The sequence below is a fragment of the Delphinus delphis genome, chromosome 5 (assembly GCF_949987515.2).
Source record: "Delphinus delphis chromosome 5, mDelDel1.2, whole genome shotgun sequence".
Classification (NCBI taxonomy): domain Eukaryota; kingdom Metazoa; phylum Chordata; class Mammalia; order Artiodactyla; family Delphinidae; genus Delphinus; species Delphinus delphis.
In genome coordinates, this window is record NC_082687.1 from 19,842,775 (window position 1) to 19,856,611 (window position 13,837).

At 38.7% G+C, this 13,837-nt stretch overlaps 1 protein-coding gene across 5 annotated transcripts in view; it reads right to left on the reverse strand.

Annotated features, from left to right (window-relative positions):
- Positions 1–235: 235 nt before the first annotated feature.
- SLC39A8 (solute carrier family 39 member 8) overlaps positions 236–13,837 on the reverse strand; it is a 76,311-nt gene continuing 62,709 nt past the window's right edge. For 2 of the 5 annotated variants that reach the window (XM_060012048.1, XM_060012047.1), the window contains exons 7-9: positions 7,857–8,064; positions 7,472–7,656; positions 3,875–5,344 (exon numbers count right to left, since the gene is read on the reverse strand). In XM_060012048.1, the coding sequence (XP_059868031.1) occupies positions 5,195–5,344; positions 7,472–7,656; positions 7,857–8,064 (543 nt within the window). In that variant the 3' untranslated portion in view covers positions 3,875–5,194. Of the gene's footprint in view, positions 1,573–2,177; positions 2,658–3,874; positions 5,345–7,471; positions 7,657–7,856; positions 8,065–13,837 lie in introns of those variants that run through there. The other 3 variants (XR_009519498.1, XM_060012049.1, XM_060012051.1) reach the window with 3 other exon arrangements.

A 13,837-nucleotide genomic window follows, 5' to 3' on the forward strand; every position in this document is an offset into this window, starting at 1 on the left:
ATTATATAAAGTTTAAAACATGCAAGCCCTACCCATGAAAAATATTCTTGCTGTATATATCCAAACTAAGCGATGTAAGATTTGGTGCCACCAGTAGCTCATTTAATTATCTACAAAAATCAGATAACATTTCTGATCCAACTTAGCTTATGCTACATAGCTGTAATGACCCATAACGAGAGAGGAAAAAAACAAATGACTTTTTAAATTTGTTTTTGCCAATTTCTACTGACAGTACTTAGTTTTACAGTTCTGGGTTTGAGCCCCATAATCAGAAGAGTTTCAAATAGAAAGATGAACGTCCATAGAGAAAAAGAGGTTTCTTTTTTGTTTTGGGGTTTCTGGTTTTCTGTTTGTTTGTTTCCTTAGAAGGTAGACCGTCCTGTGAAAAACACAAGATGTCTTCAAGGTAAATAAATAATACAACAGGCTGCGACAGAGAAACTAGAAAGTACAAGTGTGTATGAACAATACTGTTTGTAAGGTAAGATTGGTCAGGTGGCCCAGTATAATTAAAATGGTCAAAGTATCAAGGAATTAATCTGAAAGAAGTCATGAGAATCCCTAAAAGCAGCAGTTCCCTGAGCTGGCTGTGTCAGAACCACCTAGAATGATAAGTTCCCCAAGTGAACCAGATGCAAGCCTGTCTTTACCTGACACAGTCACTCTGCTACCCAGTATCCATCCTTCGCTTCTTCTTGGAAACAGAACCCTGACTTTATCGGTGGTAGTATATCCAGCTAAAAGCATCATTTCCCAGCTTCCCCTGCAAGTTGGTGTGGCCTGTGACTAAATCTGATACGTGACTATAAGTGGAGATTGCTGTATATTACTTCTGAGAAAGCTCCTTTAAGGGGGATGAAGAGCTAGGTGTGAAGTTTTTGCCTTTCTACCCCTTCCTCCTTCCTGCTATGTGGAATTTAGGTGGGATCTCTCTAGCAAACACTTTAGCATATAAAGTAATCTTAAAGTCAGAAGCCAAAGATTACAAGTCAAAGGAGCCGGGATTCCCAATGACCAAGGACCCGCAATGCCAGCCCTGCACTGCTTCTTCCACACTCCTTTTATAGGAAGGAAAGTGAACCTAACATGTTTACATGCCTGTTATTCTATGCTAGCGAATCCTAAATGCAACGATGCTGGCATTTTCTTGGCCTTACCAGATTCCAACAGACGATTTTCCTTTTCACACAGCTGTAAGTTCCTCAAGAATGTCTCAGAATTAATGGAACAGGAATTTGGAGTTTTCAGTTTATCCCGCTGCCTTAGCTTACCTGAAATTTTACTAGTAAAGTCCCTGATTGGGAGCCTCCAGTATAAGGAGTTAAATGACCATGAGAGAAGGCTCTGTGAGCACTCAGCACAGAAAGGAAGTTAAGGGCAATGCAATCTTACACAGGTATTTCAACCCACAGTTGGGGGAAGGCAGAGTGTCAGTGAGAAAGCAGATGCAGCAACATCAGTGCTAAGGAATTTATTTATCACAGAGTTAGAACCTCTTGTATTGTCAACCTCTTGTACTGTGATGGACCTTAAATAAAACAGAGGGAGTCTGGAAATCACGGTAGCCTACTGTTAAGAAACAAAGTGAAGACAATGCCAATCAGAGCATGGAGGACACATTGGTAGTTAATGTTCCCCTGGCACAGACCATCAATAATTAGTTCTGTTAATACACCTACACTAATTACCTGGTAAATCAGAGCGCTCTTTGGTTCTTCACAATTAATTCATTTTTCAAAAATTTAAGCTCCTAGTTAAAGAAACCCTCTTAGATGTTGGGTTGGTAGGTTGGAAATACTAAACATCTAGAGGTCATTATGAAATGCTCTTCAGGGGCTATTATACAACTGGACTCTCACATTGGCACTGCTAAGCAACTGCTATAGAAGTGAACCTCACAGGGTCAGACTTGCAAACTGAAGAAACACAGATTATCCTGACTTACAGCAAACCAGTGTGACATCCATACATCTACACACAATAACTTACACTGGTAAGGGAAAGACAATAATATTCTCATAAAAAGGAGTTGGTATTAAATACTAAGTTCAAACATGAAAGTAGTTCTGGAAACTTTGGGTGAATTTGTATTAGATATTTTCTAAGGAAAATGAAATAATAAATCTGCATAGGGTAGATTGAACCCATTTGCACTCTTCACTCTCCTCCTGCGTTAGAATTGCATGTCTATCTGCCACTTGACTCTGCAGCACCTCTTACTACACTGGCCCAACCGACATGAGCCTGAAGTGGAGCGACCCAGCAGAGTCCAGGCTGGATCTGCTCATCAGACCCGTGGGCATGAGAATAACCTGTCGCTGTGAGCCTGGGGTCTTCAGATTCTTCGGGTTGGTTGTTACTCCACATGAGTATGGTAATAGAGGTCTCCTATGGTCTGAATGTTTACGTCCCCCCAAAACTCATATGTTGAAATCCTAACCCCCAAAAGATGATGATATTAGGAGGTAAGGGCTTTGGGAAATACTTACATCAAAAGGGTGGCGCCCTCATGAAGGAGATTAGTGCTCTTATAAAAGAGGCTCCAGAGAGATCCCTTGCCCTTCCACCACCTGAGGACACAGCTAGAAGGCGCCATCTACAAACCAGACACCAAACCCGCCTGTGCCTTGAGCTTGGACTTCCAGCCTCCAGAACTGTAAGAGATATATTTCGGTTGTTTATAACCTATTCAGTCTGTGGTATTTTGCTATAGCAGCCTAAACAGACTAAGACAGGGTCTGATTCAGTACTCAAAAAATGCCAAATTAGTAATCATTGTTATAAAGTTCAATAACGCAAAAATAAAAGTATACACGCCCATATAACGCATTGAAATCATTTTTGGTTTGCCATACTAGCACCTTTAAAGCCTGAAATTATAAAATATTCAACTGGTATAATGAATGTCTCAGGATAAGGTATGTTGACTGATAGGTTTACATTTTGTTATCTAGGATAATTTAAATTTAAGCACGGCTTCCCATATCCTACCTTCTACCTGGAACCATAGCCTCTAATAAGTAGAAATTTTCTGTTTTGCTTTTTTGGTCTTCATACCCTATTGCCTCTGTTCTCCTCAGAGTTGAGGAAAATGGCCAAAAGATCAACACATGGAGAGAGTAACATGAAGCACCCAGACAGTCCACATATACGCTGATCTACACCAAATGAGAGTTTGTTAAACTATCTTGTTTTTTTTTTTTTTTTTTGCAGTACGTGGGCCTCTCACTGCTGTGGTCTCTCTCCTTGCGGAGCACAGGCTCCAGACGCGCAGGCTCAGCGGCCATGGCTCACGGGCCCAGCCGCTCCGCGGCATGTGGGATCTTCCCGGACTGGGGCACGAACCCGTGTGCCCTGCATCGGCAGGTGGACTCTCAACCACTGTGTCACCAGGGAAGCCCAAACTATCTTGTTTTAATATCATGTTGCAAATAGCTTCTTAACCCAGACATACAATCTGTGCTTTAAAGAGGTAAAGATTATTTCTTAAGATTGAATGTAGGGCTTCCCTGGTGGCGCAGTGGTTGAGAGTCTGCCTGCCGCTGCAGGGCACACGGGTTCGTGCCCCAGTCCGGGAAGATCCCACATGCTGCGGAGCGGCTGGGCCCGTGAGCCATGGCCGCTGAGCCTGCACGTCCGGAGCCTGTGCTCCACAAGGGGAGAGACCAAAAAACAAAAGATTGAATGTAAACAGGTGAAATGATAAAAATAGATTCTATGTTTACTGATTTTAATGAACAATGATTAATATTTACAGTATTTGCTGAATATCTTTGAAATAAACATAGCTATTTCTCTCCCTCATAATACCAAGTACATGGAAGTCACACAAAAAATACATATTAAAATGAATAACGAATGACACAATACATGGATTCAATGGTGTTTACTGTTTGGTCAAACAATATTCTTTAATTGTCAGTCATAGAGTGAAATGTACATTAACATACATGTTAAATATTCATCCCATCTGCATTATTGCTATGTGACATCATTTTATGGTCTGTAGAAAAATATAATTCCTGAGATCATTGTTGGCTTCTTTCAATCATTTTCCTCACTGTCAAATCATCTTTCCTTAAACGACTTGGGAGTGTGAATTGGGGTTAGAACTTTCAATTATAGACCAACTTTTTGTATCTCCTAAATGAATAAACAGGCTCTATCTTTTATAAAGGGTAGAAAAATAACCATGGTGTGTGGAATTATTTTGCAAGGTATACAATATAGGAAAAATGTAGGCTGAACACAAAAGAAGTATTTTCTGAATGTCTCTCAATCACCCATAAGGAACATAGATTTCCTAGCCAATCAGTCTTTGGCATACAGCCGTCCAGCTGTTATTTCGCATTTACTTAAAATATCCTCTGCTAAATAGTTGTGTTCATCTTTAAAAGTAAATTGCTTAAAATTACATTCAATTTCTTTCTGTAAACGAACATTTTCTTCACCTTCACAAGCAAACACATTGGATACTGAAACGTTGTTGTCACCAGCTTTACACACTGTTCTGCCGTTTGCCATGGTACAACCATAACGTAAGTCATAAGAAAGCAATTCTGGCTTTTTACGGAATCTGGTGGAGTTTACACTAAGTCTGGACTTAGTAGGGCTAACAAAACTTTACTGATTTCAAAATTCATATTATTTCAGGATGGTTTCCAAAACAATCCTAGAAGTCCGTAACTGAAATATAAAACAAAACAAAAGTTATGAGCAATCTTTCTCTCCTGGGTTCACTAAGGCCTTGGAATCATTTGTATCTGTGTACCTGCTTGTGAAAGCACTAAAACAAATTAATTCAAAGAAAACCACTCTGAAACTACTTGAACATTTGATACAACCATAGAGGTTCAAAGGCTTATACGGCCTAGTCTGTATTTTTCTCCAAGTCTTGGTGTCAAAATGATTATAGAATGCGTCGTTTCTTGCTCTGTGATGATTTTTAGTGTGCATGAAACATAAAAAAAAGTGAGTATTTAACAAATACCTCATGTATCAGGCCTCTCAGGCTGGAACTGAAAAGCTTTTTGAAGGATTTTTAACAACAAATAATGGCCTATGTCACAGATCAGAAAACCAACAATCAGCTTTCTTGACCTACAGCTGAAAACAAAATTATCTTTTAACCAAATAGGAGCTGTTTTATTTATTAAATGCCTTCGTTAACAACACCATCTTTCACTTCCCATTACTCCAATTCAATTTCTCCTGCATACAAAGTAATGAGCAGAATGGCTGTGAATCCAGTTAATACCCCAGCATTCTGAATCATGAAGAAGGTGAAATCGGTTTTTCTTCCAGTTACCTTTTCTCTCAGCATATCATTCATCTCTGGAAACTAGAGGAAAGATATATTGTTAGATAACTGTTGCCATCTTGTGGGAGAACATAAAACTGTCACTGATAGATTCCTGTGGAGGTGGGAGGGGACGAGCATTTCTCTGAGTTGTTTAGATGTTTTAGTATAGAGAGCATAACAGTGATATCCAGCCCTACTAGACATCAACAAGAAGAAAAGTACGAAAATAGTGTTCCCCAAGTGAGTCAATACAGTGGGATGGGATGTACCTCATTTTATGTCTCTCTCTCTCTCTCTCTCTCTCTCTCTCTCTCTCTCTCTCTCTCTCTCTCCCCCCCAGCTCTCTTCTTTGCTCTCTGTGCTCCGTCCACACCATTCTTTTTGGACCTCAAATGCATCCAGCCTCTTTCCATCCTCAACATCTTCACACCCACCAAAACCTCTATCTGAACGCTTTTCCCTCAAAATGTTCAATGAGCTAAATCTTTGAAGTTTCAGCTTAAATCTTACTTTCGTCGGAAGGCTTCTCTTAGGCCCTCCTAATTTAGGTTCCCTTATTATCATCTTTCAGCATATATATTGTTTTTCCTTTCATTTCACAGTTTTTTATTTGTAATTATGTAATCATGTGTGTGATTTTGTTTGCTTGTTGAATTTCAGGTTCCCCTCTTTGTAGACAGAAGCCCCAGGAACACGGGGACTGTGCCTTTTTTGCTCCCTCCAGGGTCCACAATTTCCAAGCCTGATACAAAAATATCAATCAATAGTAGCTGATTAAATACATTTTTAGAAATCACTATATATTTAATTCCTGTTCTCTTCAATTTGTTTCCTTTTGCTTGCAAAATCATAAGGTTTTTAAATAAACTGTGCTCTGTTCTTGAAGACTAAAACAATCTTATTGCAGTGAAAGCAATTAAAACCCCAAGTTCTGTACTTAAAAGCTATCCTTTCTCAGCATATAACTTCTACTGAAAAGGCTTCATGAGGAGATCTGTAAATGCCATCATTTCAAAACATATTTCAAAGTGATCTGCTATACACACATTGATTTGCTATACATACAATGCATACAGCGGTGCATTGTCCCAAAGCATCCAAGAGGTCTCCAGAATCCACTGTCAATCCACCTGCCTGATTTGAGAAAACTTACTGGGATAAAATGGATGACATTTATGAAACCGCTCTGAAAGAAGCAAGTATGCTTTCTGAAAAAAGCACGTAAGTATATACAGCATCATTTATTAGTATTATTTCTTTAAATTGAATAACTCTAATAGATACGGTTCTTACATTACAGAAAGGAGAAGTGATGACCTAGCATAAAATATGCTATGAGCCATTAATTCTGTGAAGAAAAACATAAATGCAGTGATGGTTCTAAGAGATGAAATCCTTGCACTTATAAGGGCCTGCACAGAACAATGAACAGAGCTAGACAGTTATCATTTGGAACTAAGAACGCAGGTGAAGGACATTAAATTATTAAATTATGTATGTAATACATCCTCAGTTCCAAATGCAAAAGAAACATTCCTTGAGTTGCATCCACTTAGCACATTTTCATTTTCTAGAAAGCTGTCCACGATTTATTTGAAAATGCACAGGACCATTGGTATTCTCTCTCTTACACACACACAGACATAAAGACAGACACAGCATAGACATAAACATAGATACAAATATATACCGTCCCAAGTAAATACCGTTCAATTTTAATTTACCAGTTTTAGTTTAACTCAAAAGGCTCTCACTGTTCAGAACTTTGAAATAACAAAATGCTATTTACTTTAACAAGTTATTCCCTTCTGAATGTGACATCCTAACAAAAGAAGAGAGGAAAGTCCCATGGAGACATACTATAGAATACAAGCTTTACCCACAAGGCCAAACACCCGGGAAGATATCTCTCCTTCAGCAAAAATAAGTCATTTCATCCTCTGTCAATGAGATCCTAGATCAAACAATCAAGGAGAATCACTTTCAAATCACTATTAGTACAAACTACTGAAAAAGAGTTATCTGTTGGACCAGGAATATTTTAAACTACAACAGAAAGGCCTTCCACACTGTGGAAAGCAAAAGGTCACCCTTAGTCAATTCATAACCCAGATGTGTCATTCCAAATTTAAATTAAAACAAGATAAAAATCTTAAAATTTCTTACCATATCCGCCAGAGAAATATAGAGGAACATGCCTCCAGCAAGGGCAAATATAATATTTGGAGCAAAATTATTGCCCACCAAGATGCCAAAAGCTAGCCCAACATAGCAGGAACACGCAGAAAGGAAATTGAATAACAAGGCTTGTCGAGTACTCATTCCTGCATTGAGTAGGATCACAAAGTCCCCTAAAAGAAGAAGAACACATCAAGTGAGTAGGGTTACTTTCCTATTTGGGGATGAAATAAAAGAAAATCATCATTGTCTAAAAAAGGGCTCCATCTTTTTGAGGCATCAGCAGGATTTTTAAGAGTGTGTCACCTGAAACGTCTCCCTCCCCTGAAACCAAGAAGCACTGGACTTGGAGAACAAGAGCAGAGTCCCTTACCTAACTCATGAGGGAACTCCTCGCACAGGATGGCGATCGAAGTGCTGAGTCCCTGCAGAAGAGACAAGGTGCAGGAGGCCCCGATGGCCAGGCCGTCGATGAAATTGTGGAGGGCATCACTGAGCGTTATCATCCAGGCAATGGTCCCTATTTCTGAGAGCTGCGGCCCCTTCATACAGGTACATGAGCTTGACTCTTTTTTTCCATCCTGCAAAATAACAGAAAATCAGTCAACAGGATACCACCAATATTTCTTGAAAGTCTAAGCGATGCACAGAAGTGGATGTGTTATGTGTTGAGAAAGACAAATGTCTCCACCAGAAAGTCTTTCATAGTAGATAGGAAACCCTAATCACATAAAAACAGAAAAAAACTTATGGGAGGGAGAAAGGAAAGGAAGAGATTGACAGGCCTTGAACAAACCACTTGAAAAACATTTCGCTTTGGTTTCACCTTCAAACAATCCTTTCGACTTGTATGAACAAATTCTTACGACTGCCTTCCTAAAGTGTAACTGATACTAACCAAGAATTTGATTTATTCACATTCTTTAAAGTAAAAGAAGTTTGTCAAAGACTAAATTTAAAGTCTCTTCCATGTTACAATTGAAATGTGAGATCCATATTTAAAGCATGATGATATCAAGGAACATTTATTTTAATCTATCTTATGCCACTGTGTGACTGCGGGCAAGGAATCTGGGCCTAAGTTTCTTCAATTGTGAAGTGAAGAGAGTGTACTCAATGGTTCATTTATTTTTCAATGACTTATTAAGTTTCCACGGTATTCAGGTAGTGTGCTGCATGTTTAGGCTGTAACAACGTGGTCCCTACAAGCTCTAAATCTCAATGATTCTCTTAACAAATTCCATGAAGTGTGATTGGAACAGGCTTGCTTTTACACAACACTTCTTTCCACTTTGAAACAATAATAAAAATAGAAAACCCTACAACAGACCCTTTGCAAGAATTCAAATTTCAATCAAATTTACAAAATTGTATAAAATCAAATGACAAATGCCAACTGTAACATCTTCCAGAAACTGTGGAAAAAGATAATAAAAGGCAAATTCATTTTTAAGCAGGGAAGCAATTTTCAATTAACTGGAGAACATTTTATTCCTAGTTCTCCTTCCTGCAACTCTACCTCAGCAGCTAATCAACATATTTATTGAACACCTGCAATTTGTACAACAGTGTACTGTATGCTATGCAAAGTGCACAGAAGTGGAAAATACAGCTTCTATCTTCAAGAAGCGTATTTACCTTGGAGAAACAAGATGTAAAGTATACGACCGACTCTTTTAAAAATGTGCAACATATATCAGCTGAAAAGGGCTTCCTTCAGAGCAATCATGTGCGCGGTTGTGCGTGTACTCTGACGTCACTTCATTGCTCAAAACTGTTTGGGGACCTCCTTTCAGAATTGAAGGTAGATCCTGCCACACATCTTTTCACTGTTTCATTAGTGACAAATCTTCAGCTTTGAGGGATGTTTTTTGTTTGTAGACACAGCCAAAAGTCATTTGGTGCCAATAAATTCTTTTTTTTTTTGCGTTATGCGGGCCTCCCACTGTTGTGGCCTCTCCCGTTGCGGAGCACAGGCTCCGGACGCGCAGGCTCAGCGGCCATGGCTCAGGGACCCAGCCGCTCCGCGGCATGTGGGATCTTCCCGGACCGGGGCACGAACCCATGTCCCCTGCATCGGCAGGCGGACTCTCAACCACTGCGCCACCAGGGAAGCCCTGGAGCCAATAAATTCTTAAATTAATATGAAAGGAGGGAGGATTGTCAGTAGTAGTTGCTAGCTGTTAGTAGCGGTAGAAACAGTAACAGCAAAGGCATATGGTGTTTATTATGTGCCAGGCACTGTACTAAGCAATTTAGATATTTCATTCCTTTAGAGCCATTCTATGAGTTAAGTACTGCTATTATCCATCATTTTATGGTTGAGGACACTAAAGCACAGAAAGGCTGGTGAACTTCCTAGGGATACAAAAGAAAGAAGTGTGCTTTTTCTAGTAACTGTTCTACTACTCGAAACTTATGGTGGGGGGTAGGGAACACCTCCTGTTTGTGATAAAGTCTGAAGGCAATTTGCAAGGAGAATACCCCCTTTCTCTCAAAAACACTGGAAGCAACATTGGAATAAGTATTTAACCTCCTTTTACTTTAAAAGGCAATTCTCATCCGCATAAAAAGAATTCCATCTGGTTTTCAAATGTGGTCTTTTTACTGTATAGTGTTAAAAACATAAACTGAGGCAAATGAAAAAGTTTAAGATCTTATTTGATCAAGAATGGGTTCCAATCTGGCAGTGTCAAACCAGAAGTGGTTAGGAGCATTCCATGGACAGGAAGCTCAGGGAGACACTTTTACTGAAGAAAGACGGAAGCAAAGCAAGAAAATTATTGACTGGCTACGGCTTAAAGCCTAGATGGCTGTTTGCAATGGATTGTCCTTAGGTTTTGATTTTGTAACATTGAGACATTTACAGGCTTAGATTTTGGATTGCTTGTATATGACATTACAGCCACCTCAGCTTAATTGTCTCCTTGTTTAATTAATTTAATTAATTGATATATCTTAAATGCACAACATAATAAACAACAGTGACTTAGTTCATGTCAAATGGGTAGCTTGGATAAGAAATGCTCCGGATCAGGAAGCAATTATTGCCAAAAGAGAAACAAAGGCAGTCATGAGAAAAAGCCACAGAGGAAGTGACCTTGGCTTTGCAAAAACCTACTGCCAAGATACATTTAATAAGACCCCTTGTTTCTCTCTTCCAACTTGGTTTACCTAATCACATATTTATAATTTCCTTATTTACTTGTGATGATTTAGGGGAAAGATTATAAGACCAAGTCTTGACTGCCTGATATTTTGTACAGAGTCTGTACACAAACTCCTTTAATTTGGAAAAAGAAATTAAATTAATGTATCAGGCATGGTTCTCTTACCTCTGAGTACAGATATTACTGACTCTATTTATTATGCTTCCTTTTAGCCTTATAATCTTAGGTCTCAAATGACACTGTTGGGTAAGTTGACAGTTATACATTTTTAATAGTCTTAGAACAAATGAAAGAAGGCAAACATTCACAAACAGTTCTCTTTTAATTCAGCTGGAACAAAGTCACTGTGCAGAGAGACAATTAAGTCAAGTCCCTTTAGTTAAATTAGGGACTATTCTTCTCTTTCCCTTTATTTTTTATTTTTCTTTGCTGTTGTTGCTTGCTTGCTTTCTTCCTTGTTTGACTTGTATACTAAATGTGAGGCTCTTTCTAACCTCAGCCAGGATAAGGCAACTCAATCTAGTGAAAAGACCATCACTAGATGGTCCAGGAGAACCAAGTTCTTGCTCGGCTCTGACAAGAATTACTGTGTAATCATCAGCAAGGCTCTTAACATTGCTCACCTTAGTAATTAATGAAAATGAAAGTCAAAGCAAAGTGCAGACTAATCAGAATAGGGGGGGAAAGAATAGCATGGAACAAAGTTATGAGAGGAGAGAGGACACTGAGTAGAATCCCAACACAAGTACGGAGGGGAAGAAGCATAAAGTAAAAGGAAAAAATGTACTAAGAAATCAAATGGAAGAAGGCAGGTATGCGTATTGCAGAGCAGTCTGAGTTTAAGCAAGGAGGAAGAAGACCAAAGAGGGACACAAGGAGAAGGAGGAGTGGCACGAGTTGGGAGGAAAAGGAAGAGAAATCAAAAGAGGAAGACGAGGGGCTTCCCTGGTGGCGCAGTGGTTGAGAGTCCGCCTGCCGATGAGGGGACATGGGTTCGTGCCCCGGTCAGGGAAGATCCCACATGCCGCGGGGCGGCTGGGCCCGTGAGCCATGGCCGCTGAGCCTGCGCGTCCGGAGCCTGTGCTCCGCAACGGGAGAGGCCACAGCGGTGAGAGGCCCGCGTACCGCAAAAAAAAAGAATTTAGCTCTCCTGCATAGGACACAGATCATATAAATATGGCTTACAGCTGCGGTGAAATACTATGCAGAGTAGTGGAGATGATGAATATTTTATTTTTCCACATGTAAAGATGCCCAAAACATAGCATTGAGGTTTATATATATATATATATATATATATATATATATATATATATAAATAACATGTCTAGTGGGCATCTTTTTGTAAAAGTTATTAATATAATTTCATGATGGTCTAAAGCACAAACATACTTGGAAAGATATATACAAAAATGCGAATCATGGTTCTCCCTAGGAGATAATACTGTGGATAATCCTTGGTGTTTTTCTTTTATCTTTTATGGGTGTCCTGGATTTTTTTTTTTTTTTTGCACTTATTATATATTATTTCAATACTCAGAAAACAAAACATTAAAGCCATGGGGTGAGAACCTCAGGAGAGGGAAAAGTGAACCTGTGATGACTCAGGAGTTATCATCATCGAACAAGGTAAAGCTGAAGAAGCAAGCTGCCTGGCCTGTTTGGTCTGCATTAAAAAGAGGGTGTATTGTCCCACTAAGTGCAACTTCTTTTGTTAAGTTAATGGCATGAGCACTGTCAGACCTCACTGTGCATTGGAGGAGGCAAGGTGAGTCATGATTAATAAAAATGGTTTTGTGGTTTATTGTCTATATATTTTCTTGATAAGAAGGTAAAAGTGAGCAACCACTGCAGGTGAAAGTTAAATTTCAAATTCTACATCCCATGCTGAAAGAATTTTGCAGAGCAAGAACTCTGGTAAAAAAAAAAAAAAAAACGTCAAAAAGGAAAGTAGAAACACTTCAAAAAACGTAACAAAGATGGCAAAAGGAAGTATAAGTAAACAAACAAGAGCTGAAAATTGTATGCAAAGGAACATAAAATCTATGCCCATAAAAGAGAAGTGAATGTAATATAAATAAAAACAATAAAATATTATTTTAAGAGGCTGCAAATAAAGAGAGGTGAGAGTTAAAGAAAGGGGCACTGAATGCTAGCTAGCTTAATGATTAAAGGGTATGGGCTTTGGCACAAAATGGGTGTGAGATTAAGTAATGGCTCTGCTACATAACAGCTCTGTGTCATTTGGAAAGTTACTTGGGTCCTAGCTAACATAAGACAAGAAAAGGAAATAAAAGGTATACACACATAGGGAAGAAATAAATAAAACTGTTTTTGTTGGCATATGTCTATGTAGAAAATGCAAAAGAATTTTTAAAAAAAGCTCCTAGAATATAATAAGCAAGTATAGCAAGGTTGCAGGACACAGGTTAATATATAATAGTTGCTTTCCAATAAACCAGCAATGAATAAGTTGAATCTGAAATTAAAATCATAATACCATTTACATTAGCACCCCCTAAAAATGAAATACTTAGGTATAAATCTAACAAAATATGTAGAAGATCTATATGAGGAAAAGCACAAAACTATAATGAAAGAAACCAAAGAAAAACTATTCTGTTCATGCATTAGAGGACTCAACATAGAATTGTCAAGATGTCAGTCCTTCCCAATTTGATCTATAGATTCAGTACAATCCCAGTCAAAATCCCAGCAAGTTATTTTGTGGATATTTTGTGATTCTAAAGTTTATATGAAAACGCAAAATACCTAGAACAGCTAACACAACATTGAAGGAAAGAAACGAATTTGGAGAACTGACACTATCTGATTTCAAGACTTACTATAAACCTACAGTAATCAAGATGGTGTGGTACTGATGAAAGAGTAGACAAACATCAATGGAACAGAATAGAGAGCCCGGAAGTAGACGCATATAAATACGGTCAACTTGTCTTTGACAAAGAAGCAAAAGCAATACAATGGAGAAAGACAGTCTTCTCAACAAATAGTACTGGAAGAAGTGGACATCCACATGAATAAAAATAAATAAATAAACCTAGACACAGGTTTGACACCCTTCACAAAAATGAACTCAAAATGGATCACAGACCTAAATGCAAATGCAAAACTCTAAAACTCCTAGAAGATAACACAGGAGAAAACCTAGATGACCCTGAGT